General features: G+C 45.7%; 1 protein-coding gene across 1 annotated transcript in view; it reads left to right on the forward strand.

Moving 5' to 3' along the window:
- Positions 1-17,404, forward strand: part of DNAJC15 (DnaJ heat shock protein family (Hsp40) member C15) — a 36,325-nt gene extending 18,921 nt beyond the window's left edge. Inside the window, exons 4-6 of the mRNA XM_009907558.2 lie at positions 9,449-9,525; positions 12,477-12,547; positions 17,003-17,404. Of these exons, the coding sequence (XP_009905860.1) occupies positions 9,449-9,525; positions 12,477-12,547; positions 17,003-17,073 (219 nt within the window). The 3' untranslated portion in view covers positions 17,074-17,404. The remainder of the gene's footprint in view (positions 1-9,448; positions 9,526-12,476; positions 12,548-17,002) is intronic.
- Positions 17,405-27,426: the final 10,022 nt, after the last annotated feature.

Consider the following 27,426-nt stretch of genomic DNA (forward strand, 5'->3'; position numbering starts at 1 on the left):
AACACAAGCTGAAATGGCTGTATGACCCCTGCATGGGATTTCTAGGCTTAGTATCACAGTATCACAGTATCACCATGGTTGGAAGAGACCTCAAAGATCATCAAGTCCAACCTGTCATCACAGACTTCATGGCTAGACCATGGCACCAAGTGCCACGTCCAGTCCCCTCTTAAACACCTCCAGGGATGGTGACTCCACCACCTCCCCAGGCAGCACATTCCAGTGGCTAATGACTCTCTCAGTGAAGAACTTTCTTCTCACCTCGAGCCTAAACTTCCCCTGGTGCAGCTTGAGACTGTGTCCTCTTGTTCTGGTGCTGGTTGCCTGTGAGAAGAGACCAACTTCCTCCTGGCTACAATCCCCCTTCAGGTAGTTGTAGACAATGTTACTTTACTAGTTTCCCATGGTGTTTGGAAATGCCTAACCTGGTTGCTGTCTTTTTGAGTGGTTGCTCTGGGTTTCTAGAACCAAATTATTTCCTTCATCACCTCCATTTTTCAGAGGCTGAAGCAGCTGCCTATTCAAAGGCTAGCTTGTTCTCTCTGTAAGCTCACCGCTCTTCCTCCCCTACACTTTCACATCTCCCCTTCCCCCTTCTTGTTTGCCATATTAATCCAGATGCTGCTTATCCTTTCTTCCTGCTCACTAATAAATGACTTGGGTGAGGTCAAGTTGAGGAATTACAAAGCAATCATTTTCTGATAGGAAATTTGAACGCTGCTTTCATTTAGTCCTGCAGTTGTATGCCATGTCTTTCTTTTTTTTCAGTGCAGAAAGACAGGGAAGGAAGCATTGCCTTTTCACCTGTGTGACAAGTCATAGTGCTGTTTCCACAGAAACAGTGATTTCTTTTAGTTGGAGCCCAGCCCTGTTACTGGTGTTACACAAATATCAGTAACACTTTCTGTCTTTCTGTGTGTAGTGACTGTTGCCAGCAGAAGGTGCATAACGCTACCTAGTCATTTGGCTTTTCTTACTCACATCTTTAATGCTATTAATTCTGATGTTAATATTTCCTTAAATTGTTAAATGCAAAAAAGCATTTCAGTAGCATTCATTACTTTGGTTGTTGAATCAGTGATACTGAAGGATGAAAAATAGAAGATACTGCAGATAGAAACGGGAAGGCTAAAGGGAGATCTTACTGCTCTCTACAACTACCTGAAAGGAAGTTGTATCCAGGCCAGTGTTGGTCTGTTCTCCAAAGTAACTAGTGATAGGAAGGTTGTTTAGGAAAGGTGTTGAGTTGCTGGAAGGTGTCCAGAGAAGGGCAAGGAGGCTGGGGAGAGGTTTGGAGCACAGCACTGTGAGGAGAGGCTGAGGGAGCTGGGGTTGCTTAGCCTGGAGAAGAGGAGGCTCAGGGGAGACCTTCTTGCTGTCTCCAACTCCCTGAAGGGAGGTTGTAGCCAGGTGGGGGTTGGTCTCTTCTCCCAGGCAACCAGCACCAGAACAAGAGGACACAGTCTCAAGCTGTGCCAGGGGAGGTTTAGGCTGGATGTTAGGAAGAAGTTCTTCCCAGAAAGAGAGATTGGCCATTGGAATGTGCTGCCCAGGGAGGTGGTGGAGTCACCATCACTGGGGGTGTTTAGGAAGAGACTGCATGAGGCACTTGGTGCCATGGTTTAGTTGATTAGATAGTTTTGGGTGATAGGTTGGACTTGATGATCTCAAAGGTCTCTTTCAACCTGGTTTATTCTGCTGTATTCTATTCTATTCTATTCTATTCTATTCTATTCTATTCTGTTCTGTTCTGTTCTGTTCTGTTCTGTTCTGTTCGATTCTGTTCTAGGAAGTGGGTTTAAGTTGTGCCAGGGGCAGTTTAGATGGGTATCAGGAAAAACTTCTTTCCTGAAAGAGTGGTTGGGCATTGGAACAGGCTGCCCAGGGAGGTGGTGGTCACCATCCCTGGAGGTGTTCAAGAAACGTGTAGAGGTGGCATTTCAGGATACAGTTTATTGGTTGTAAGTTGCAGTTGGACTCCGTGATCTTAAAGGTCTTTTCTAACCTTAATGACTCTGTGCTGCTGTAAAAAATAAATGTAAGCAAAATGAACTGTCAAAATACTGAAATCCCACAACCCTGACAATTCTGTGTTGCAGAAGAAAGGGATGTCTTCTACAGCACTTAATTAGATTTTTGCACTGGTTCCCTTATTGAATTTCCTCATTAATCCTTATCTGAGTCTGCTTAGACTCATAAGCGTTCTGAATTGAGAGGCGAGGCCAGCAACCATTTCTTCTTGTCCTTCATTGAAAAGAAAGCACTCAGGGAGTAGTGCAGTTTGCAGTCCATTTTATAGTGTTTTCTAACTGGAGTTAAAGAAGTTGAAGTGGATCTTTGTAGTCTGTAGACTGTATTATAACACAGCTAACTAGTTTCTGTGGGTTTGTTTTGTTGGGGATTGTTTGGTTTGGTTTGGTTTTGGGAGGTGTTTTCCTTTTTTTTCCCTTCCAGTGTTCATTACCTTTTCAGTGGAAGGTTGTCACTGTGGTGGAGCAACACACAGGCATCTCAGATAAATTCACTGCTTAACATAATAGAATTAACCAGGTTGGAAAAGACCTTTGAGACCATCAAGTCCAACCTATCATCCAACACCATCTAATCAACTAAACCATGGCACCAAGCACCCCATCAAGTCTCCTTCTAAACACCTCCAGTGATGGTGACTCCACCACCTCCCTGGGCAGCACATTCCAATGGCCAATCTCTCTTTCTGTGAAGAATTTCTTCCTAACATCCAGCCTAAACTTCCCCTGGTGTAGCTTGAGACTGTGTCCTCTTGTTCTGGTTCTGATTGCCTGGGAGAAGAGACCAACTCCCTCCTGGCTACAACCTCCCTTCAGGTAGTTGTACACAGCAAGAAGGTCTCCCCTGAGTCTCCTCTTCTCCAGGCTAAGCAACCCCAGCTCCCTCAGCCTCTCCTCATATGAATGATGGCCTCAGTTGTGGAGTTTTGACTCTCTTACCTGGGCATGGAAACAATGATTATGTTTTCCCTAAGCTATGCCAGGAAAAATATCTTGAAGGTGTCATGGTGGCAATGAATTGGATTTCCTTGGCTGACTGCCTTTTGTGAAACTTTGCAGGATTGGGTAAGCAGTTGCAGAGCAAGTCCAGCTACTTTCTGTTCTTCCACCCAGTCTATTAATAGGATGTGTTCAGGAAGCAGAATTTCCTTATGTAAGATTCTAACCAGTAGCAACTTGCAAGGGAGTGAAGTAAATTAACTAGCAGCCCCTACTCAAATTCTCCAGGGAAAAATGGAGGCCTCGCTTCAGTGTTTTTTCCAGTACAGAATTTGTTTTCAATAGATTGGCTTCATAACCAACCACTGTTTCAATACTGTGCCAGTGGGAGAGAATGGAATAGAATGGAATAGAATAGAATAGAATGGAATGGAATGGAATAGAATAGAATAGAATAGAATAGAATAGAACAGAATAGAGTAGAATATATTTAATCAGATTGGAAGAGACCTTTTAGATCAAGTCCAGCCTATTACCCAACACCATCTAATCAACTAAACCATGGTACCAAGCACCCCATCAAGTCTCCTCCTAAACACACCTCCAGTGATGGTGACTCCACCACCTCCCTGGGCAGCACATTCCAATGGCCAATCTCTCTTTCTGTGAAGAATTTCTTCCTAACATCCAGCCTAAACCTCCCCTGGCACAGCTTGAGGCTGTGTCCTCTTGTTCTGGTGCTGGTTGCCTGGGAGAAGAGACCAACCCCCATCTGGCTACAACCTCCCTTCAGGTAGATGTAGAGAGCAAGAAGGTCTCCCCTGAGCCTTCTCTTCTCCAGGCTAAGCAACCCCAGCTCCCTCAGCCTCTCCTCATATGAATGATGGCCTCAGTTGTGGAGTTTCACTCTCTTACCTGGGCATGGAAACAATGATTATGCTTTCCCTAAGCTATGCCAGGAAAAATGTCCTGAAGGTGTCATGGTGGCAATGAATTGGATTTCCTTGGATGACTGCCTTTTGTGGAACTTTGCAGGATTGGGTAAGCAGTTGCAGAACAAGCCCAGTTCCTTTCTGTTCTTCCACCCAATCTATTAATAGGATGTGTTCAGGAAGCAGAATTTCCTTATGTAAGATTCTAAACTGTAGCAACTTGCAAGGGAGTGAAGTAAATTAACTAGCAGCCCCTCCTCAAATTCTTCAGGAAAGAATGGAGGCCTCACTTCAGTGTTTATTCCAGTACAGAATTTGTTTTCTTGGCTTAATAAACAATTACAATTTCAATACTGTGCCAGTGGGAGAGCTCACATGGTTGGAGTTCTGTCAAGGGTGGATACAGGCTTTTTAAGAAAGGCAAGACAGGAGGATTGGCCAATATGTGAGAATGTATCAGGAATAAATGGAGCTCTTCCTAGGGATGGGTGGTGAGCTATCTGAGAATTTGTGGCTTGGGATTAGCAGACAGACCAAGGCAGGTAGTGTTGTGGTGGATGTTCCCTGTAGGCTGTGCAGTCAGGAAGAAGCAGATGTAGCCTTCTGCAGACAACCAGAATGATGCTCACATTTGCAGGCATTGGCTCTCATGTGAGACTATAGCTATGCTAATATCTGCTGGAGGGGCAGCACAGCAGGGCACAAACAATCAAATGTCTAGGACTGCCTGGTCATTGAGGAGTTCTCATAGCAGAAAAACATCTGCATATTGTTTCATTTCATTGCAGCCATTACTTACAGCTAGGGGGGTGGAAATGCTGTAATTTGAATAGCATACCAAAGTTGTTTCATTAGGAAACTAGAAATTTGCCAAGATATTGCCTAAAATGAAGACTCAAAGTTTCTTCCCCTTACAGCAACCAATGGGAAAAATAGCTTCTATGTCTAATTTCCTTTTGCTTTTAGAATAGAATAGAATAGAATAGAATTAACCAGGTTGGAAGACATCTTTGAGATCATAGCGTCCAACCTATCACCCAACACCACCTAATCAACTAAACCATGGCACCAAGCACCCCATCCAGTCTCTTCCTAAACCCCTCCAGTGATGATGACTCCACCACCTCCCTGGGCAGCACATTCCAATGGCCAATCACTCACTCTGTGAAGAACTTTCTCCTCACCTCCAGCCTAAACTTCCCCTGGTGCAGCTTGAGACTGTGTCCTCGTGTTCTGGTGCTGGTTGCCTGGGAGAAGAGACCAACCCCCTCCTGGCTACAGCCTCCCTTCAAGGAGTTGTAGACAGCAATAAGGTCACCCCTGAGTCTCCTCTTCTCCATGCTAAGCAACCCCAGCTCCCTCAGCCTCTCCTCACAGGGCTGTGCTCCAAACCCCTCCCCAGCTTTGTTGCCCTTCTCTGGACACCTTCCAGCAACTCAACATCTTTCCTAAACTGGGGGGCCCAGAACTGGACACAGGACTCAAGGTGTGGCCTAGCCAGTGCTGAGTCCAGGGGCACAATGACTTCCCTGCTCCTGCTGGCCACACTATTCCTGATGCAGTCCAGGATGCCATTGGCCTTCTTGGCCAGTTCTGTTTAGGATTAAGATTGTCATTCAAGAATTGATTATTCTTGCCATGTGCTTCAACTCAGAGATGAAAATGTTTTTTTCTTGATGATCAATTTAGCAAACTGCTTTTGATTATATTCCAAAGGACACATGCAGTAGTAGTTCTCCTTTCATTCCCCTTGGAAGTGAATTGAATCAAAGCCTCCCAAAGGTTATAAGAGTATCAAGGATGTAGGCTTGTATGGCTGAATTTAAGCCTATAGCCATTCCTCACTACTCTCTTATTTCAAATGGTATGTTGGATTAAATCTACAGAGAACTGAGACAAACTGTGTTAGAGAGAGAAATAGGAATAGTGCTCTTCTCTGCATGAATAGTGAACCAGTGTCCTCCTCTGTTAGAGTTATATGCCAGAGTTTTGAAGGGCAGATAAGAATTAACCTTTTCAGAAATCCATCTGCTCCTAAGGTGCTGTGGGAGAAGGTCTGGAAAATCTTTCAGAGGACACTGAGCTGTGCTTTTCTCTCCTGGCTGTAGTAATTGTCAGAATCATTGCTGTGCAGGTTCTTCCTCCTCAAGGGTGTTATCTGGTAGCCATTAGATCATTAGCATTGTTTCCTCTTGAAGGATTGGAGAAGCCCTGTGTGTTCCCCTTAGTCTTAACATACTTTAACCTCTAATGTCAGTGTGCACTATCAGATACCTGCTTTGGTTTACCTTGTAGCTGTAGCAGCTTTCTCTACAGAGTTTGTTGCAGGCATGACATGTCCACAGTTGCTTCAGCTTTGATACCTACAGTGTTACAGGAGCCATTTTTTTCATGCATGATTTCAGCTGGTGTCCATGGTTAAGATGCCAGGCACATCCTCTCTTGCCTTCCACAGGGGCAGAAAAAAATGGATTGCAGAAGTGATGGGAAATTTAAATGGAAAAGCAGTAAAGCCCTATGAGGAGAGGCTGAGGGAGCTGGGGTTGCTTATCCTGGAGAAGGAGAGGCTCAGGGGAGACCTTCTTGCTCTCTACAACTCCCTGAAGGGAGATTGTAGGCAGGTGGGGGTTGGTCTCTTCTCCCAGGCAACCAGCACCAGAACAAGAGGACACAGCCTCAAGCTGCACCAGGGGAGGTTTAGGCTGGAGGTTAGGAAGAAGTTCTTCCCAGGAAGAGAGATTGGCCATTGGAATGGGCTGCCCAGGGAGGTGATGGAGTCACCATCACTGGGGGGTGTTTAGGAAGAGACTGGATGGGGTGCTTGGTTGCATGGTTTAATTGATTAGATGGTGTTGGATGATAGGTTGGACTCGATGATCTCAAAGGTCTCTTCCAACCTGCTTAATTCTATTGCATTCTATTCTATTCTATTGCATTCTGTTCTATTCTATTGTATTCTATTCTATTGCATTCTATTGCATTCTATTGCATTCTATTGCATTCTATTCTATTCTATTCTATTCTATTCTATTCTATTCTATTCTATTCTATTGCATTCTATTCTATTCTATTCTATTCCATTCCATTCCATTCCATTCTATTCTATCCTATCCTATTCTAAAGTGTTTTTCAGAAGCTACAAGCATAGTGACAAACCCAAAGCATACAGAGTCCCTTACAGCATACCCAGAAGCCTCCCAGCATTTCCCTTCTCCCTACCAGAGGGTACACCCAAAACCCCCAGGGCTCACTCTTCCCCCTCCACTGCTAGGCTGGTCACAAGACTGGCCAGGTCTGAGACTGCCCCTCCCTTTTCTCTTCCTGGCATTAGGCTTAGCCAGGCATAAAAGGCCTTGAAGTACTCCCCCACCATTACCAGACAGGCAAGCATCTCTCATGGGAGTAGGGAGAGAAGAAAGGAAGTGTGAGACCTTGCAGATAGGTTTATAGGGAGCAGGTTATTATGGATATGAAATACGCAGCTTCCTGTGTCCGCTGGGCTGGACACTCGGGACACCGGAGGTGTATCTTGTGTGGCAGCAGCAGGAGGCTCCCAGCCTAAACTGCCACAGATGGGGAAAAAAAGACAAAATTAGTTTCAGATTGTTGCAGCATGCTAAAGAAAACTCTTTCCTGCACCTGCCTGCAACTTCATGGCAGCAAGAGGTGAAGCAGTTCTGAATCCTGCTGTAGGGCGAGTGTTGCTCCGGCAGCTAATTAAAGGCTTTGCTTAGCTGTCACAGAGCATTTAAATGCTTTAGTGCTTTGGAAATGACATAAAAGAGAGTTTGCATAAACATAAGGCAGAATTTGCAGCGCATCTGAATGGATATATTTAGTGAGAAAAGTGTTTTATTAAGCGCCAGGCATATTTTTACTTGGGGGATAAAAGTAGCACTTAAAAATAATCTCAGCTTTCAGGCCAGACTTCCCTTTGAGAGTGACAAAGCATATTTTCCCCTGCCTGATAGGTTTGGCATTGAGGAACAAAACTTTTGCCTTGTGGAGGGATATCTGTGTGCCAGTCCCCAAAAGCAGGGTGTCTTGGAGCCCTATCTGTTGTTGCCTCTGGGACTTACAGAGTTTAGGGGATTAATTGTGTAGCAATGGGCTGGTCTTCAATTCTTGTAGAAACATTTGCATTGTGGAGGTCACTGCTAACCATCAGTGATGGTTCAGGAACTCTCATTTAATTAGAATAGGATAGAATAGAATAGAATAGAATAGAGTAGAATAGAATAGAAATAGAATAGAGTAGAATAGAATAGAATAGGAGTGGAGTGGAGTAGAATAGAATGGAATGGAATAGAATAGAATAGAATAGAACAGAACAGAACAGAACAGTTTGGAAGAGACCCTCAAGAATTATTTCTTTACAAATATTAGTTTGAGAAATAGATTTATTTTCAGCCCATTCCCTGTGACAACTAATGTTCTAATGATTTGCTTTCATCTCTGTCACCACCACTAACCAATCTGCTTAGGCCACCTCTTGAGTTCTATGTCCAGTTCTGGGCCCCTCAGTTTAGGAAAGATGTTGAGTTACTGGAACATGTCCAGAGGAGGGCAACAAAGCTGGGGAGGGGTCTCGAGCACAGCCCTGTGAGGAGAGGCTGAGGGAGCTGGGGTTGCTTAGCCTGGAGAAGAGGAGGCTCAGGGGAGACCTCCTTGCTCTCTACAACTCCCTGAAGGGAGGTTGTAGCTGGGTAGGGGTTGGTCTCTTCTCCCAGGCAAGCAGCACCAGAACAAGAGGACATAGTCTCAAGCTGTGCCAGGGGAGTTTTAGGCTGGATGTTAGGAAGAAGTTCTTCACAGAAAGAGTGATTGGCCATTGGAGTGTGCTACCCAGGGAGGTGGTGGAGTCACCATTATTGGAGGTGTTCAGGAGGAGACTTGATAAGATGCTTGGTGCCATGGTATAGTTGCTTAGATGGTGTTGGATGATGGGTTGGACACGACGATCTTGAAGGTCTCTTCCAACCTGGTCTGGTCTATTCTATTCTATTCCATTCCATTCCATTCCATTCCATTCCATTCCATTCCATTCCATTCCATTCCATTCCATTCCATTCTCCATAGAAATGTCTGGACTTCTTAGTGACTGTTCATAATTCCTGGGATGACAAGATCTTGTGACTTTTGCTGTTTTCTGTTGGGATGGTACCAAAGATGTTCTGCACACATTTTTCCTCTTTCTCTCCCCTACCCTCCTCCACACAGACATTATACCACTCTGCTAGTATGTACTTTGATTCTGGACTTCTTTTTGCCTGAAGGCAGGGTTTTGATGGTTGTAGCTATTAATATCTCTTAATAGCAGCAGAAGCTTGTAAAAACTACAGGTAGTTATTTTTAACCCAGGTTTTGTATGTGTTGACACTCAGGAGAAGGCCCTTTCATACTCTCAGGTTTGTAGTCATTCCCTGCCTTCAAAATAAATTATAGATGAATGTAAAGCTCTGCACAAGTTCATGGAAATATGATTTAGGTTCTGGCACCTTGGACATGAAACTAATTACTGCTTGTTTTTCCCTTTCTTTATTTTAGACTCTTTCATCATACTATAAAGGAGGATTTGAACAGAAAATGAGTAGGCGAGAAGCTGGTCTTATTTTAGGTGTGAGGTAGGTGTGCTGCACTAATATGTTTTTGTTTGGTAGGTGTGGAATGAAGAAAATGTGTGTTGTGAGAAGATGGAATACTCTTGGCATAATCAGAAGTGTTTGGGTGGGTTTTTTTTAAGGCTCCTAATGGCTTGTGAACCGTTCTAGTATGCTTCTGCTTAAGATAAAAAGCAAACAATGAAATGCTAATAAAGCAAGTGACTTGTGTTTGGCTTGAAGGCATGGTTAACACTGGCCAATGGCATCCTGGCCTGCATCAGGAAGAGCGTGACCAGCAGGAGCAGGGAGGTCATTCTGCCCCTAGACTCAGCACTGGTTAGGCCACACCTTGAGTCCTGTGTCCAGTTCTGGGCCCCTCTGTTTAGGAAAGATGTTGAGTTGCTGCAACATGACCAGAGAAGGGCAACAAAGCTGGGGAGGGGTTTGGAGCACAGCCCTGTGAGGAGAGGCTGAGGGAGCTGGGGTTGCTTGGCCTGGAGAAGAGTAGGCTCAGGGGAGACCTTCTTGCTGTTTACAACTCCCTGAAGGGAGGTTGCAGCCAGATGGGGGTTGGTCTCTTTTCCCAGGCAACCAGCACCAGAACAAGAGGACACAGTTTCAAGCTGCACCAGGGGAGGTTTAGGCTGGATGTTAGGAAGAAGGTCTTCACAGAAAGAGTTTTTGGCCATTGGAATGTGCTGCCCAGGGAGGTGGTGGAGTCACCATCACTGGAGGTGTTCAGGAGGAGACTTGATAGGGTGCTTGGTTGCATGGTTTAGTTGATTAGGTGGTGCTGGGCAGCACATTCCAAGGCCCAATCACTCTTTCTGTGAAGAACTTCTCTCTAACATCCAGCCTAAACTTCCCCTGGTGCAGCTTGAGACTGTGTCCTCTTGTTCTGGTGCTGGTTGCCTGGGAGAAGAGACCAACCCCTGCCTGGCTACAACCTCCCTTCAGGTAGTTGTAGAGAGGAATAAGGTCTCTCCTGAGCCTCCTGTTCTCCAGGCTCAGCAGTCCTTGTTTAATTCTTCCTTTATGGGTCACTTTCTGTTCCCTGGAAGTATTTTCCTGTGCAGTTCTAGGAACTATTTTTGCAACATACCCAAATCTCCCTGTGACAGAATAACAATTAGAGGTTGTTTACCTCAGGAATGTCGTTAGGCTGATACCTTGCATTCAAACTGTATCTACAAAAGAAAAGTTTGATTAAGTGAACAGTCACTGATTAAGAAGTCACCTGAAGTGGAAAAAAACACCTGATTCATTTCTGCCTGCTTAACAAATTGTGAAAAACTAAAGCATTCAGAGTGTCCTTTTTCCATGTGATAGCCTTGCTGTATTGGCATACTGCATCTAGAAGTGATTATTTGCCTGGTAAGGTACATATTTAATTTGGGCCAAGTACATATTTTATGCATATGTCACTGAAGGAAGCAGCACTATGTAGCACTTGTAAATCAGCATGTCCCTGAATGGAACACATTGAACAGCTTTGTAGAAGTAATAAATGCACAGATATTTATTTTTTTTTTCTGAGGCCCCAGCAGAAAGAAGAATTATTTATAGCAGCCATAAAAATATTTACAGTAGAACAAAATGCACCAACCTTAAATATTTGTTGTTTTGCCACTGGTCATACACCTGGTTTTTTTTCTAGGAGGGGAAAAAAAAGTGGTTTATATTATAGAAATAACCAGGTTGGAAGAGATGTTTGAGATCATTGAGTCCAACCTGTCACCCAACACCATCTAAGCAACTAAACCATGGCACCGAGCACCTTGTTCAGTCTCTTCCTAAACACCTCCAGTGATGGTGACTCCACCACCACCCTGGGCAGCACATTCCAATGGCAAATCACTCTTTCTCTGAAGAACTTCTTCCTAACATCCAGCCTAAGCCTCCCCTGGCACAGCTTGAGACTGTGTCCTCTTGTTCTGGTGCTGGTTGCCTGGCAGAAGAGACCAACTCCTACCTGGCTACAACCTCCCTTCAGGGAGTTGTAGAGAGCAAGAAGGTCTCCCCTGAGCCTCCTCTTCTCCAGGCTAAGCAACCCCAGCTCATTCAGCCTCTCCTCACAGGGCTGTGCTCCAGACCTCTCCCCAGCCTCATTGCCCTTCTCTGGACACGTTCAAGTGTCTCAATGTCCTTCTTAAACTGAGGGGCCCAGAACTGGACACAGGACTCAAGGGGTGGCCTAACCTGTGCTGAGTACAGGGGTAGAAGGAATTCCCTGCTCCTGCTGGCCACACTATTTCTGATCCTGGCCAGGATGCCATTGCCCTCCTTCACCACCTGGGCACACTGCTGGCTCATGTTCAGCCTACTATCAACTAGTACCCCCAGCTCCCTTTCTGCCTGGCTGCTCTCCAGCCACTCTGACCCCAGCCTGTAGCACTGCATGGGGTTGTTGTTACCAAAATGCAGCACCCAGCATTTGGATTTGTTGAATGCCATGATGTTGGACTCTGCCCATCTGTTCAGCCTCTCAAGGTCCCTCTGCAGCACCCTTCAACCTTCTAACTGATCAACACCTACTCCCAAGTTGGTGTCATCTGCAAATTTACTGATGACTGACTCAATCCCCTCATCCAGATCATCAATAAAGATATTGAACAGGAGATAATCACAGCAACCAGCTGGATGCAAGCTAGAAATACTTTCTTTTTTCTTTTTAGTGTTTTTCCCCTCCAAAATGGTTCATTTTAAGGGAGTGGATGTATTGTGTTTAAAAAACACACCACAACCTGAAGTGTCAAATACCCAGGCTTTAAAAAAAAAAACCATTTCCATTCTCAGTGTATCTTACACATGTAAGCCTTTGTTACTATTTCCTCAGAGATGCAATTTTATCCTTTGCCCACAAGATGGTGAAAATCCCAAGTTTTAATTGTCTTTGAAGGCAGTGTAAGCTTGATTTACAGCCTGGGTGCAGCGGCATCGAGGGTAAGAGCGCTTCGCTTTTCTTTTCACAGTCCATCTGCCGGCAAGGCCCAAGTCAGAGCAGCCCATAGAAGAATCATGATTTTGAACCATCCTGACAAAGGTAAATATTTCCTTAGAGCTGGGAAGGAAGTAGCTGAAATGATGTGCTTTCAGTTCACTGATTGTATAAATAACCACACTGACTGCAAATGGATGTTGCTTATTTATAGACTCGAGCCTCTGTGTGTCTTCTTTCAGATAAACTGGGCTGTAGGAACCACAGTGTTATGCCTCTTTCTTCACTGTTATCTTCCATCCTTGTGCTGCTTCAGTTAAGACTGTGAGCTTAAGGACCAGCCATTCACACTTCAAAAAAACCTTACTAAGAAAAATAAGGGGGGAAAAAAAAACCCTAGCTGTAATATTTTTACGTTAAACTGACTTTACTGTTGTGAGATGGGATGGGCTCAGTCACATCCATGAAGGTAACTTTTGGTGGGGAATGGAATGGAATGGAATGGAATGGAATGGAATGGAATGGAATGGAATGGAATGGAATGGAATGGAATGGAATAGAATAGAATAGAATAGAATAGAATAGAATAGACCAGGTTGGAAGAAACCTTCAAGATCATCGTGTCCAACCCATCAACCAATCCAACACCACCTAAACAACTAACCCATGGCACCAAGCACCCCATCAAGTCTCCTCCTGAACACCTCCAATGATGGTGACTCCACCACCTCCCCTGGCAGCCCATTCCAATGGGCAATCACTCTCTCTGTATAGAACTTCTTCCTAACATCCAGCCTAAACCTACCCTGGCGCAGCCTGAGACTGTGTCCTCTTGTTCTGGTCCTGGCTGCCTGGGAGAAGAGACCAACATCTGTCTGTCTACAACCTCCCTTCAAGTAGTTGTAGAGAACGATAAGGTCACCCCTGAGTCTCCTCTTCTCCAGTCTAAGCAACCCCAGCTCCCTCAGCCTCTCCTCGTGGGGCTTGTGTTCCAAACCCCTCCCCAGCTTTGTTGCCCTTCTCTGGACTCGTTCCAGATGATCTTTGGAGATCCCTTCCAGGCCCCTAACATGCTGTGATTCTGTTATCATTGATGAATTTCAGACTTCCTGGCATTCATTGGGAAATAATGTAAAGTTTGGGCACTGTTGCTTTCCTGGCCAGGTTTTTAAAAGTAAATTTATCTTACAGGAAAGCTATTATTATAACTTCAACTACATTACAGCTGGTTGAGAAAGAAAGCCCATATGTTCATTGCTGTTTCTACTTCGAAATAACAGATGGTGAAGAGCTGCACTGTATTTCAGAAGTCAAAAGGGGAAAGGGGAGGGGGTTTAATGCCTGATTGGCAGAATTACAGGGCTCCCTGCCAGCACCCCATTTTAAGAAAACAAAAAAGTGACTGTGGCCACGGGGCATGGGAAGTGTTCCATTTATGCTTTTTCCTTGCTGTCTTCACCTCTCAGTTTGCTTCCAAAGTTGTCACATTTATTTGATTTCCTACATATTTCACACTTCTCATAAAATGTACAAGCTGCATAGACACAGAAAAGAAATTCTCTTTTGCTTTCCCGATATGTAAGGATGGCCAGAGGCCTCTTGACCACCTGAGTACCTACTAGGTCAAATTGTGTCGATAATTAACTTCTCAGATTATTGCAGCAGTACTTAGACACAAACCAGAACCATGAATCTCCTTGTGGATGGTGAGCAGACCTAAAGAGGCAGTTCCCTTTTCAAAGATCATATGTTTTAACAACCCACTCTTACAGCTGTAATGCACCTGCAGTTGGGCACAGTGTAGGTTTGGATGAATGTAGTGAGCCCTCCTGTGTGCTATTAAGATGGAGCATTTTCTCAGCAGGAGCACCAGTTGAAGGGATTTGTGCCTCTGTGCTGCCCCTGCAGCTCTTCTGGCATGGCCATATAAGAAAGCCTGCATAATGTCTTAGCTGCAGAGTGAGGGCCTGGAGTAATCTTGAACATGTGGCACCACAGAGAGGCTTGTTTGCTCTATTTGTCTCTCTATACAGAACACAGAATAAACCAGGTTGGAAGGGACCTCAGAGATCATCGAGTCAAACTTATCACCCACCATCTAATCAACTAAACCATGGCACCAAATGCCCCATCCAAACCACCTCCCTGGGCACCAATGGCTAGTCACTCTTTCTGTGAAGAACTTCTTCCCAACATCCAGCCTATACTTCCCCTGGTGCAGCTTCAGACTGTGTCCTCTTGTTCCGGTGCTGGTTGCCTGGGAGAAGAGACCAACCCCCACCTGGCTACAACCTCCCTTCAGGGAGCTGTAGACAGCAAGAAGGTCTCCCCTGAGCCTCCTCTTCTCCAGGCTAAGCAACCCCAGTTCCCTCAGCCTCTCCCCACAGGGCTGTGCTCCAAACCCCTCCCCAGCTTTGTTGCCCTTCTCTGGACATGTTCCAGCAACTCAACATCTTTCCTAAACTGAGGGGACCAGAACTGGACACAGTCTTCAATGTGTGGCCTAAGCAGTGCAGAGTCCAGGGGCACAATGACCTCCCTGCTCCTGCTGGCCACACTATTCCTGATGCAGGCCAGGATGCTGTTTACCTTCTTGGCCACCTGGGCACACTGCTGGCTCATGTTCAGCCCACTATCAACCAGTACCCCTAGGTCCCTTTGGGACTTGCCATAATTATAAACAACCACTTAGGCAATCATGAGATGGAATTTTCTGTCATTGGAGGGCTACAAAATCAGTATGAGACCTAAGGATGTAAATGTACTGAAAACACTTCCAGCAGATTTGAATTTACTTTAAGATCCTGCACTTGCAGACATGCAGAAAATCAATGCACATTCAAAAACTACTTGGGATGCATCATTTATTGCAGTTGTCTCTCTTCACTGTTTGATTCTCTTGTCTACTCTGAAAGAAGCCATGCTTCATACAGTAAATCTTCTTCCTGGATAAAAAGTAATTGTTTCATTTAAAAGAAGGGAAATACACCCAAATATTTATGTTCCAGTAGCCAGTTCTCTTCCCCTGCCTTGCCTCACTTTCTCCATTGTGTCTTCCCTGCTAGGGCAGCATTCAAACAAAATGAAAACATGAATGATTGAACTCCCATTGCTTTCTCCAGTCATTTTATCACTCCATGAAATTACTTTTCCTAGATTCATAGAATGGTTCAGGTTGGAAGGGTCATTAAGGTTCATCTATTCCAACCTCCCCACCCTGGGCAGGAACACCTCACAACTAGACTCAGCTCCTCAAGGCTTCATCTAGCCTGTCCTTGAACACCCCTAGGGAGGAGGCACCACAACCTGTTACAGACGTTCACCACCCTCCTTCTGAAAAATAGAATAGAGTAGAATTAACCAGGTTGGGAAAGAGCTTTGAGATCATCAAGTCCAACCTATCATCCAACACCATCTAATCAACTAAACCATGGCACCAAGCACCCCATCCAGTCACTTCCTAAACACCTCCAATGATGGTGATTCCACCACCTCCCTGGGCAGCACATTCCAATGGCCAATCACTCTCTCTGGGAAGAACTTCTTCCTAACATCCAGCCTAAACCTCCCCTGGTGCAGCTTGAGACTGTTCCAGACAGCTGACCTTGCATATGTTTGCAACTGCCTTGCACTGCAACTCTAATTCACACCAATAGCAACTGATTTCAGATTTCAGTCTTCCCTCTGAGACAAATCACTCAGCATTATTCTCCAGTGGTGTTTGGGTTTGGTTACATTTCTCACATTTCCTCATCAATTAGTTTACTTCATAGCAGGAGCAGGGAGGTCATTCTGCCCCTGGACTCAGCACTGGTTAGGCCACACCTTGAGTCCTGTGTCCAGTTCTGGGCCCCTCAGTTTAGGAAAGATGTTGAGTTGCTGGAAGGTGTCCAGAGAAGGGCAACAAAGCTGAGGAGGGGTTTGGAGCACAGCCCTGTGAGGAGAAGCTGAGGGAGCTGGGGTTGCTTAGCCTGGAGAAGAGGAGGCTCAGGGGAGACCTCCTTGCTGTCCACAGCTACCTGAAGGGAGGTTGTAGCCAGGTGGGGGTTGGTCTCTTCTGCCAGGCAACCAGCACCAGAACAAGAGGACACAGTCTCAAGCTGCACCAGGGGAAGTTTAGGCTGGATGTTAGGAAGAAATTCTTCATAGAAAGAGTGATTGGCCATTGGAATGTGCTGCCCAGGGAGGTGGTGGAGTCACCATCACTGGAGGTGTTTAGGAAGAGACTGGATAAGGCACTTGGTGCCATGGTTTAGTTGATTAGATGGTGTTGGATGATAGGTTGGACTCAGTGATCTTGAAGGTCTTTTCCAACCTGGTTTATTCCACTCTCATTCCACTCCCATTCCATTCCATTCCATTCCATTCCATTCCATTCCATTCCATTCCATTCCATTCCATTCCATTCCATTCCATTCCATTGTTTAAAGTTGTTGCATGGAAGATCTCTATTTAGGAAGTACTAGCTAATGAAAATGACTAGTTAGGTGATGCTGCAAGTGAAGATATTTGGTGCTTTTTACTGATGTGTAAACAGGATTCTTTCCCTTTTCTTCTCAGGTGGATCACCTTACTTGGCAACAAAAATAAATGAAGCAAAAGACTTGTTGGAATCCAGTGCCAAAAGCTGAAATCCAAAGCCTTGGACTGTGGGAGATGCAGCAGCTGCATTGTGCAACAGCTTTCATATTTACTTCATCTGCACAATTCATAACCATGCATCAGTTGTTTGTATTTATTGTCCTAATCAAATATTGAAGGTTATTTAAAAGCAAACTGGAATATTTTGTGGTTGTGTACAGTTATGCTTGGGCTTGAGCTGTCCTGTGATTCTGTGTCTCAGTTTTACTGAATTACGATCCATTACAAGCTTTGAAAGCCTTCTCTTGCCATCTGTGGTTTTCTTCAGGATTAGTTTTGGTCTTCTTCAATCTTTTTTGTGCTTTTGTTAAATTTAAAAAGTAGTCTTAAATGTGTTTAGAAGAAGAATAGAATTAACCAGTTTGGAAGAGACCTTAGAGATCATTGAGTCCAACCTATCATCCAGCACCATCTAATCAACTAAACCATGGCACCAAGCACCCCATCCAGTCTCTTCCTAAACTCCTCCAGGTATGGTGACTCCACCACCTCCCTGGGCAGCACATTCCAATGGCCAATCACTCTATCTATGAAGAATTTTTTCCTAACATCCAGCCTGAACCTCCCCTGGCACAGCTTGAGATTGTGTCCTCTTTTTCTGGTGCTGCTTGCCTGGGAGAAGAGACCAACCCCCACTTGGCTACAACCTCCCTTCAGGTAGTTGTAGAGAGCAAGGAGGTCTCCCCTGAGCCTCCTCTTCTCCAGGCTAAGCAACCCCAGCTCCCTCAGCCTCTCCTCATAAGGCTGTGCTCTAAACCCCTCCCCAGCTTTGTTGCCCTTCTCTGGACACCTTCCAGCAACTCAACATCTTTGTTTTTTCCTTCATTGACAAAAACTCTTGCCAGAACATCTATGACACAAGAGATTGAGTCACAGTAAGTATGTCAGATGCCATACAGCACATTTTCAGTATCACCTTAGACATGAATCATTTGTGAAATAGTAGGATTCGTTCATGAGTGCAGTTTGAGAGATGCAAGTGCTGGGTGCTGCACTTTGGTCTCAACAACCCCATGCTGTGCTACAGGCTGGGGTTGGATTGGCTGGAGAGCAGCCTGGCAGAAAAGGACCTGGGGGTAGTGGTTGACTAGCACAGTGGCTGAACATGAGCCAGCTGTGTGCCCAGGTGACCAAGAAGGCCAATGACATCGTGGCCTGCATCAGGAATAGTGTGGCCAGCAGGAGCAGGGAAGTCATTGTTGCCCCTGTACTCAGCACTGGTTTGGCCACACCTTGAGTCCTGTGTCCAGTTCTGGGCCCCTCAATTTAAGAGGGACATTGAGACACTTGAGTGTGTCCAGAGAAGGGCAACAAGGCTGAGGAGAGGCCTTGAGCACAAGCCCTATGAGGAGAGGCTGAGGGAGCTGGGGTTGCTTAGCCTGGAGAAGAGGAGGCTTAGGGGAGACCTTCTTGCTCTCTACAAATACTTGAAGGGAGGTTGTAGCCAGGTGGGGCTTGGTCTCTTCTCCCAGGAAGCCAGCACCAGAACAAGAGGACACAGTCTCAAGCTGCACCAGGGGAAGTTTAGGCTCGAGGTGAGGAGAAAGTTCTTCCCAGAAAGAGAGATTGGCCATTGGAATGTGCTGCCCAGGGAGGTGGTGGAGTCACCGTCCTTGGAGGTGACAGGGGACTGGATGTGGCACTTGGTGCCATGGTTTAGTTAGTCCTGAGGTGTTGGGTGACAGGTTTGACTTGATGCTCTATGAGGCCTTTCCCAGCCTCATTGATTTTATGATTCTATGAGAAGTCAGAACTAAATGACTAACAGGCCTGCTGACTGCAGCTTCCTTTAGCTTTATCAGTGGGGCTTAGAGATAGGAAGGAATTGTCTTGGGTTTAGTTCTTTTGTATATTAAGAACTTTCTGAAATTGTCAAATAATTGTATGAGCATGCTTTTAATTTAAGTCATGGAGTACCCAACTCTGTAGCAGCTGGGGTGGTGCAGGGGTCTTTGTGGCAGTAGGAATGAAGGCGGTAAATCTGTGTGGCATGGAGTCAGGTGGATTTTACAGGATGTGGTTGTCTAGGCCCATCCAGTCAGCCTGATGTAGGACCTTTATGGCAGGGAATCAACAGGCCTGTACTGCTAATGACAGTCACTTCGCTCATGGCTCTGGGTGAACTTTCTGGGTGACTTCTCCAGTAATGTTCACATCTCCATTTCCTGAAGTATACACACCTCCTTATGCAGCACCTTGGCAACCTATTGCTGGCTTCAGGAAATACTGAAGCTATGCATCTCTAACTTTAAGGTGAACATGTTTTAAACGACATCTGGGAGCAGATGCTATCTGGGGCACTTGGCTGCTGCAAATGCCTACCAGTAAGATGACAGCAGATGAGTTAACTCTCCTAAGAGGATGATGATGAGATGAGGCAGCCTAGTGGATTCATCACCAAGACTGAAAGACTTCCTAGTGTCCTTTTAAACACGTATCATTTGAGGTGCAACAACCAACTCAAGTGCTACAAATGTAAAATGTAGGTAACCCATTTCTTAGGTTATTTAGCCAGAGGAAAGTGGCTAAAAGCAGTTAAAATATTTAAAGCATCCAACCTCATATTATCTGCCAGAATGTGCATTTCTCTGTTCATCCAGTGGTGAATGTTATATGGATTTTTCATAGACTGTATATGAATATGGGTATTTTATCTATTTCTTCACTCTTTCATAGACTCATAGAATCAATAAGGTTGGAAAAAGACCTCAGAGATCACCAAGTCAAACCTGTCACCCAATACCTCATGACTAACTAAACCACGACTTCAAGTGCCACGTCCAATCCCCTTTTGAACTCCTCCAGGGACAGACTCCACCACCTCCCTGGGCAGCACATTCCAATGGCCAATCTCTCTTTCTGGGAAGAATTTCTCCCTAACATCCAGCCTACACTTCCCCTGGTGCAGCTTGAGACTGTGTCCTCTTGTTCTGATGCTGGTTGCCTGGGAGAAGAGATCACCCCCCACGTGGCTACAACCTCCCTTCAGGTAGTTGTAGACAGCAAGAAGGTCTCCCCTGAGCCTCCTCTTCTCCAGGCTAAGCAACCCCAGCTCCCTCAGCCTCTCCTCATAAGGCTTTGTCACAATTCTCCAACTTTCATGAAAGAGACATGAAAAAATGTTGACCCTGAGAAAAAAACCACTAACTTCATGTAGTTCTTTGCAATTGGAGTGGCAAGGCATATGACACAACTTGAGTGAAAAAAGCAAAAGAAGGCTTCAAGAAAAAGTCTGCCTGGGAATAGGCATAAACCTAACCACAGAAGCACAGAATCACCAAGGTTGGAAGAGACCTCAAAGATCATCAAGTCCAACCTGTCACCACAGACCTCATGGCTAAACCATGGCACCAAGTACCATATCCAATTCCCTCTTGAACACCTGCAGGGACAGGGACTCCACCACCTCCCTGAGCAGCACATTCCAATGGCTAACAGCTCTGTCTGTGAAGAACTTCCTCCTCACCTCCAGCCTAAACTTCCCCTGGCACAGCTTGAGACTGTGTTCTCTTGTTCTGCTGCTGGTTGCTTGAGAGAAGAGACCAACCCCCTCCTGTCTACAACCACCCTTCAGGTAGTTGCAGAGAGCAATGAGGTCTCCCCTGAGCCTCCTCTTCTCCAGGCTAAACAATCCCAGCTCCCTCAGCCTCTCCTCGTAGGGCTTGTGCTGAAGCTCCACTACAAGAAATGTTAAAGGTATTGGACTTTATTCCTGTGCCTGAATTGGTTTTGCCACCAATTATTGCACATTTAAGGCTAGTTATTCCTTTCCCTGGTGTGTTGATATGTATTAGCAAAGCAAACAAACAAATCACGAAGGTTTTTGTTTTGAGAGAAGTGAGATGGTGGGATTGTTCCTAATTTTCTGGAGTATGTAAGTGATCTGAGTCACTGTTCAGCATCAAACCTGATGTGTGTGTGTGGTAGATGATGAAAACATTCTCTCTAATGATTTTGAACTGAGTAGCTGTTTTCACATTTCATTGTTTCCTTTATTTTTATCCTGAGCCATAAAGAGCTATTCTCAAGGATCAGATGAAAGAAGAGCATTAAAAACAGCTCCTTGTTCTGCTCTTAAAAATTAACTTTCCATGTCTTGGTAGGAAGCAGAGGTTTTATTTTCAAGAGGTTGTGGTGTTGATCATTTTCTTCCTGATCTAATATCTATATCTTTGGATGAAACACTTGGTTTATGGCTTTGGGTTATGAGGGAGATTGTCCTTAATGAAAACAAATAAACCCAAATTCTAGTTCTGCTTTCTCCTTTTCAAGGCAGACTGTGGCACACAAATTAAAACAAACAAGCAAACAAAAGATCTAAGTGGCCAGTTGTATCTCTGGCAGATGTTGCACAATAGGTGAAGCTAATAACTTGTGTGAGCACGATTGCTGCAAGTCTGACACCAAATTGGGAGCAGGAGTTGATCTGTTAGAGGGTAGAAGGGCTCTCCAGAGGGACCATAACAGGCTGGACAGATGGGCAGAGTCCAACATGATGGCATTCAACAAGTCCAAGTGCTGGGTGCTGCATTTTGGTCACAACAACCCCGTGCAGTGCTGCAGGCTGGGGTCAGAGTGGCTGGAGAGCAGCCAGGCAGAAAGGGAGCTGGGGGTACTGGTTGATAGTAGGCTGAATATGAGCCAGTAGTGTGCCCATGTGGCCGAGGAGGGCAATGGCATCCTGGCCTGTATCAGAAATAGTGTGGCCAGCAGGAGCAGGGAAGTCATTGTGCCCCTGGACTTAGCACTGGTTAGGCCACACCTTGAGTGCTGTGTCTAGTTCCGGGCCCCTCAGTTTAAGAAGGACATTGAGACACTTGAACGTGTCCAGAGAAGGGCAACAAGGCTGGGGAGAGGTCTCAAGCACAAGCCCTATGAGGAGAGGCTGAGGGAGCTGGGGTTGCTTAGTCTGGAGAAGAGGAGGCTCAGGGGAGACCTTCTTGCTCTCTACAACTACCTGAAGGGAGATTGTGTCCTCTTGTTCTGGTGCTGGTTGCCTGGGAGAAGAACAAGAATGTCTCCCCTGAGCCTCAGCCTCTCCTCACAGGGCTGTGCTCCAAACCCCTCCCCAGCTTTGTTGCCCTTCTCTGGACACGTTCCAGCAACTCAACATCTTTCCTAAACTGAGGGGCCCAGAACTGGACACAGGACTCCAGTTTTGTGCCCCTCAGGTGAGGTTGAGCAAATCATGTAAATACTGCTCTATTCGTTGTTGCCGATAGTCAGCTTTGCAGGCTAAGAAAGGCAGGAGACTGCCTTGCAGAGCACAACCTGATTTGATGCTCAACTGGACTAGGAAAAATGGATAGGAAAAAAAGGACTACATTCTTAATAGTATAGCCTGTTAATTTAACCTTCTCAATAGCCTCCTGAGGCTACTTTCTTGACTTCTCAGATACAGAATGTTTTGTGTGGAAGAAATCTGCATCGAGGTTGATTTATTCTGGTGCATTTTGACAATGGTAGCATCATCTAATTAATATGGTTAAGATTTTCCTAGAGTTAGTCATGGTACACAGAATAATTACTGTACAGCTTCGTGTGACATTAAAACACCCCTACTGTGCTCTTACAGTTTCCTTATTTCTGTACAGACTCACACAAGGAGAGGTTAATTAGGGATTTCTTTCTTTCTTTCTCTCTTTTTAATACAGCAGATACTGCATCTAACAAACTCTAGTTTTAAATAGTGGCAACATTCTTCTCCACCATGGCTCCTCTTCAAAATGGATGTGTTGTGTCCAGTTCTGGGCCCCTCAATTTAAGAAGGATATTGAGGTGTCTAGAGAAGGGCAATGAGGCTGGGGGAGAGGCCTCCAGTACAAGCCCTATGAGGAGAGGCTGAGGGAGCTGGGGTTGCTTAGGCTGGGGGAGAGGCCTCCAGTACAAGCCCTATGAGGAGAGGCTGAGGGAGCTGGGGTTGCTTAGCCTGGAGAAGAGGAGGCTCAGGGGAGACCTTCTTGCTGTCTACAACTCCCTGAAGGGAGGTTGTAGCCAGGAGGGGGTTGGTCTCTTCTCCCAGGCAACCAGCACCAGAACAAGAGGACACAGTCTCAAACTGCACCAGGGGAAGTTTAGGCTCGAGGTGAGGAGAAAGTTCTTCCCAGAAAGAGTGATTTGCCATTGGAATGTGCTGCCCAGGGAGGTGGTGGAGTCCCCATCCCTGGAGGTGTTCAAGAGGGGATTGGACGTGGCACTTGGTGCCATGGTTTAGTCATGAGGTCTGTGGTGACAGGTTGGACTTGATGATCTTTGAGGTCTCTTCCAACCTTGGTGATTCTGTGATTCTGTGAGGGCAACATTCAAAGGAGTATCCTGCAGTGCTTTCCATGGGTGATTTTGTTTGCCTGTTTATAAAGTCTCAAGGACAGCTGAACATAGAACCATCATTAAAATGGTCTTGAATGTTTGGAGAGGTGCAGAATACAAAATACTGGTATTTTAATACTGCTCTGTGGTAGAGTCCTGGAGCCAGCTCTCCAGAGGACTCTGCATCCAGCTTTGGTGTCACTGGTTGGGTTAGGCCGTTGTTCTTAATGCATTGAGTCCATCATCAGTAAATTTGCAGATGACAGCAAGCTGGGGGCAGGAGTTGATCTGCTGGAGGGTAGAGAGGCTCTGCAGAGGGACCTCGACAGGCTGGGCAGATGGGCAGAGTCCAAGGGCATGAGATTTAACACATCCAAGTGCTGGGTTCTGCACATTGGCCACAACAACCCCATGCAGTGCTACAGGCTGGGGGCAGAGTGGCTGGAGAGCGGCCAGGCAGAGAGGGACCTGGGGGTACTGGTCGATGGTAGGCTGAACATGAGCCTGCAGTGTGCCCAGGCAGCCAAGAGGGCCAATGGTATCCTGGCCTGCATCAGGAAGAGTGTGGCCAGCAGGAGCAGGGAGGTCCTTCTGCCCCTGTACACTGCACTGGTTAGGCCACACCTTGAGTACTGTGTCCAGTTCTGGGCCCCTCAGGTTAGGAAGGATGTTGAATTGCTGGAATGTGTCCAGAGAAGGGCAACAAAGTTGGTGAGGGGTTTGGAACATAGCCCTGTGAGGAGAGGCTGAGGGAGTTGGGGTTGCTTAGCCTGGAGACAAGGAGACTCAGGCGTGACCTTATCACTCTCTACAACTACCTGAAGGGAGGTTGTAGACAGACGGATGTTGGTCTCTTCTCCAACCAGCACCAGAACAAGAGGACACAGTCTCAGGCTGTGCCAGGGGAGGTTTAGGTTGGATGTTAGGAAGAAGTTCTATACAGAGAGAGTGATTGCCCATTGGAATGGGCTGCCCAAGGAGGTGGTGGAGTCGCCGTCATTGGAGGTGTTCAGGAGGAGACTTGATAGGGTGCTTGGTGCCATGGGTTCGTTGTTTAGGTGGTGTTGGATTGGTTGATGGGTTGGACGCGATGATCTTGAAGGTCTCTTCCAACCTGATCTATTCTATTCTATTCTATTCTGTTCTATTCTATTCTAATACCAAGGGGTGGGAAGCCACCTAGTCTCTCAGTGGGCCAAGAACAAAGACATTCTGCCTTGTAAAACTGCTAATGGCAGAGAGAAACATCTCAAATTGTGAGCACCTAGTTAGCAGGTTCAGCAGCTGGACAGCCTGTAACTGTTCAGTGCTTCCCTCGCTGGGTCAGCAGGAATTGCTGTGGTAGAAATTGCTGTAGGGAAGAAATTGATCAGCTAAGACAGGCTTAGAGATCTGAGTGCTGAGGTTACTGACAGCAGTCCAGGTTTCCTGCATTAAGTGGAGGGCTACAAGATTCCTGATTTTCTGTGGCCACAGGTGGTGAAGAAGCAGTGGGATTTCCCTCTGAGGAAAAAAAAAAAGTGCTTTGCAAGCTCCTATTTGTTATGTTTCTCCTCTCCTTACTGTATTAACCAGCAGCTCACGTCACTCTCAGCAGCACATGAATACCGTTTCAACAGGGGCCTTAAATACCTGGGAGAGAGAGCTGGAAGCCAGGTGCTGTGCCACAAAGCAACATCTGCAACTTGCCTACATGCTCAGTTGGCATCTCCATATGCTGATATTACACAATTAAATATTTCAGTCTCTGGTGAGTCAGCTTCAGTCTTTTCCACAATTCCTTCATCAAGAGTACAATCCTGCAGATGTTCCCTGGGCTCCTGCCTGCCTTTCCAGCCATCATCTCAGGAACAGTAAAAATGCAGTCCATCTTTTCTCAGTGCAGCCACTCTACCTCCAGCCTTCAATAATTCATAAGCTTGCAGGAGGTGCCCCCAAATGATTTTGGCTATCTCCACCTTTTCTGGGGACAGATGGATAATAAAAATGATTTCACAGTAACTAATGTCAGTCAGTTCATTGGTGAAAGCACTTAAGTATTACTTATTAGCTATTCAGGAGGAAGGTTTCACTAAAGGTACAATGCATTTATGTGTTAAGGTGCAGCTTGGCTCCTGAGAAATGATGGCATAAATAAGCACTTGTCACGTCTTATTTTTGTGGACTTCTTTTTTTCCTCCTTCTAACTGTTGGCTGTCTTGATTTTAACCTTGAAGTAGCTGGATCCCAGTCCAAGTGGAGTTCACTGGCAGTGAGTTATGTTTCTGTGTTGCCAAAGAATGGAATGGAACGGAACAGAATGGAATAGAATAGAATAGAATAGAATAGAATAGAATAGAATAGAATAGAAATAGAATAGAATAGAATAGAAATAGAATAGAATAGAATAGAATAGAATAGAATAGAATAGAATAGAATAGAATAGAATAGAATAGAATAGAATTAACCAAGTTGGAAAAGACCTTTGAGATCATCAACTCCAATCTATCATCCAACACCATCCAATCAACTAAATCATGGCACCAAATGCCCCATGAAGTCTCTTCTTAAACACCACCAGTGATGGTGACTCCACCACCTCCCTGGGCAGCACATTCCAATGGGCAATCACTCTTTCTGTGATGAATTTCTTCCTAACATCCAGCCTAAACCTTCCCTGGCACAGCTTGAGGCTGTGTCCTCTTGTTGTGGTGCTGGTTGCCTTGGAGAAGAGACCAACCCCCACCTGGCTACAACCTCCCTTCAGGGAGTTGTAGAGAGCAAGAAGGTCTCCCTTGAACCTCCTCTTCTCCAGGCTAAGCAACCCCAGCTCCCTCAGCCTCTCCTCATAGGGCTTGTGCTCCAAACCCCTCCCCAGCCTTGTTGCCCTTCTCTGGGCACGTTCAGGGGTCTCAATATCCTTCTTAAATTGAGGGTCCCAGAACTGGACACGGTATTCAAGGTGTTAAATCTACAGCATTTAACAGTTTAGATGCCAGCGTGTCCAGTGCTGTGTCCAGAAGCAGTTTGACTCCAACAGCTTTCATAGCTCCATCTAATCTCCTAGTTCCTTGGTGTGTACTGGGCATAGAGGCAGTCAGCACTTACAGACTTAATTCTGGCAACGTGCAAAGGCAAAACACAGTTTTTGGAAACCAGAGGTTAAGCCAAACTAAAATACAGCTGCAGCACTGCTGTCTGCAACTCCCTGAAGGGAGGTTGTAGCCAGGTGGGGGTTGGTCTCTTCTCCCAGGCAACCAGCACCAGAACAAGAGGACACATTCTCAAGCTGCACCAGGGGAGGTTTAGGTGGATGTTAGGAAGTTCATCATAGAAAGAGAGATTGGCCATTGGAATGTGCTGCCCAGGAAGGTGGTGGAGTCACCATCACTGGAAGTGTTTAGGAAGAGAGTGGATGAGGCACTTGGTGCCATGGTTTAGTTGATTAGATGGTGTTGGGTGATAGGTTAGACTTGATGGACTCAAAGGTCTTTTCCAGCCTGGCTGGGGAGGTGGTGGAGTTGCCATCATTGGAGGTGTTTAGGAGGAGACTTGATAGGGTGCTTGGTTGCATGGTTTAGTTGATTATGTGGTGTTGGGTGATAGGTTGGATGCAATGATCTTGAAGGTCTCATCCAACCTGGTGTGGTCTGTTCTATTCTATTCTATTCTATTCTCCTGTATCCTTTGAACAACTCATCTGCTCACACAGGCACAGCTGCAGCACAGGGCTTATCTAAGGTAAACATTCTGTGGTCCTGAGAAAGTTGGCATAAGGCTCCTCTCTGAAGTCAAAATAATCTGAATATTTACCCTCTGTTCTCAAAACAAACCAACTGTCCAGACTTGGTACCAAGCTTCCCTAAAATCACATTCTGCAACACAAATCAAAACCACTATTGCATTTATAACATTAGAAAGAAGTTCTTCATAGAGAGAGTGATTGGCCATTGGAATGTGCTGCCTAGGTTGGTGGCGGAGTCACCATCACTGGAAGTGTTTAGGAAGAGACTGGATGAGGTGCTTGGTGCCATGGTTTAGTTGATTAGATGGTG

Source organism: Dryobates pubescens, chromosome 7, assembly GCF_014839835.1.
Source record: "Dryobates pubescens isolate bDryPub1 chromosome 7, bDryPub1.pri, whole genome shotgun sequence".
Classification (NCBI taxonomy): Eukaryota; Metazoa; Chordata; class Aves; order Piciformes; family Picidae; genus Dryobates; species Dryobates pubescens.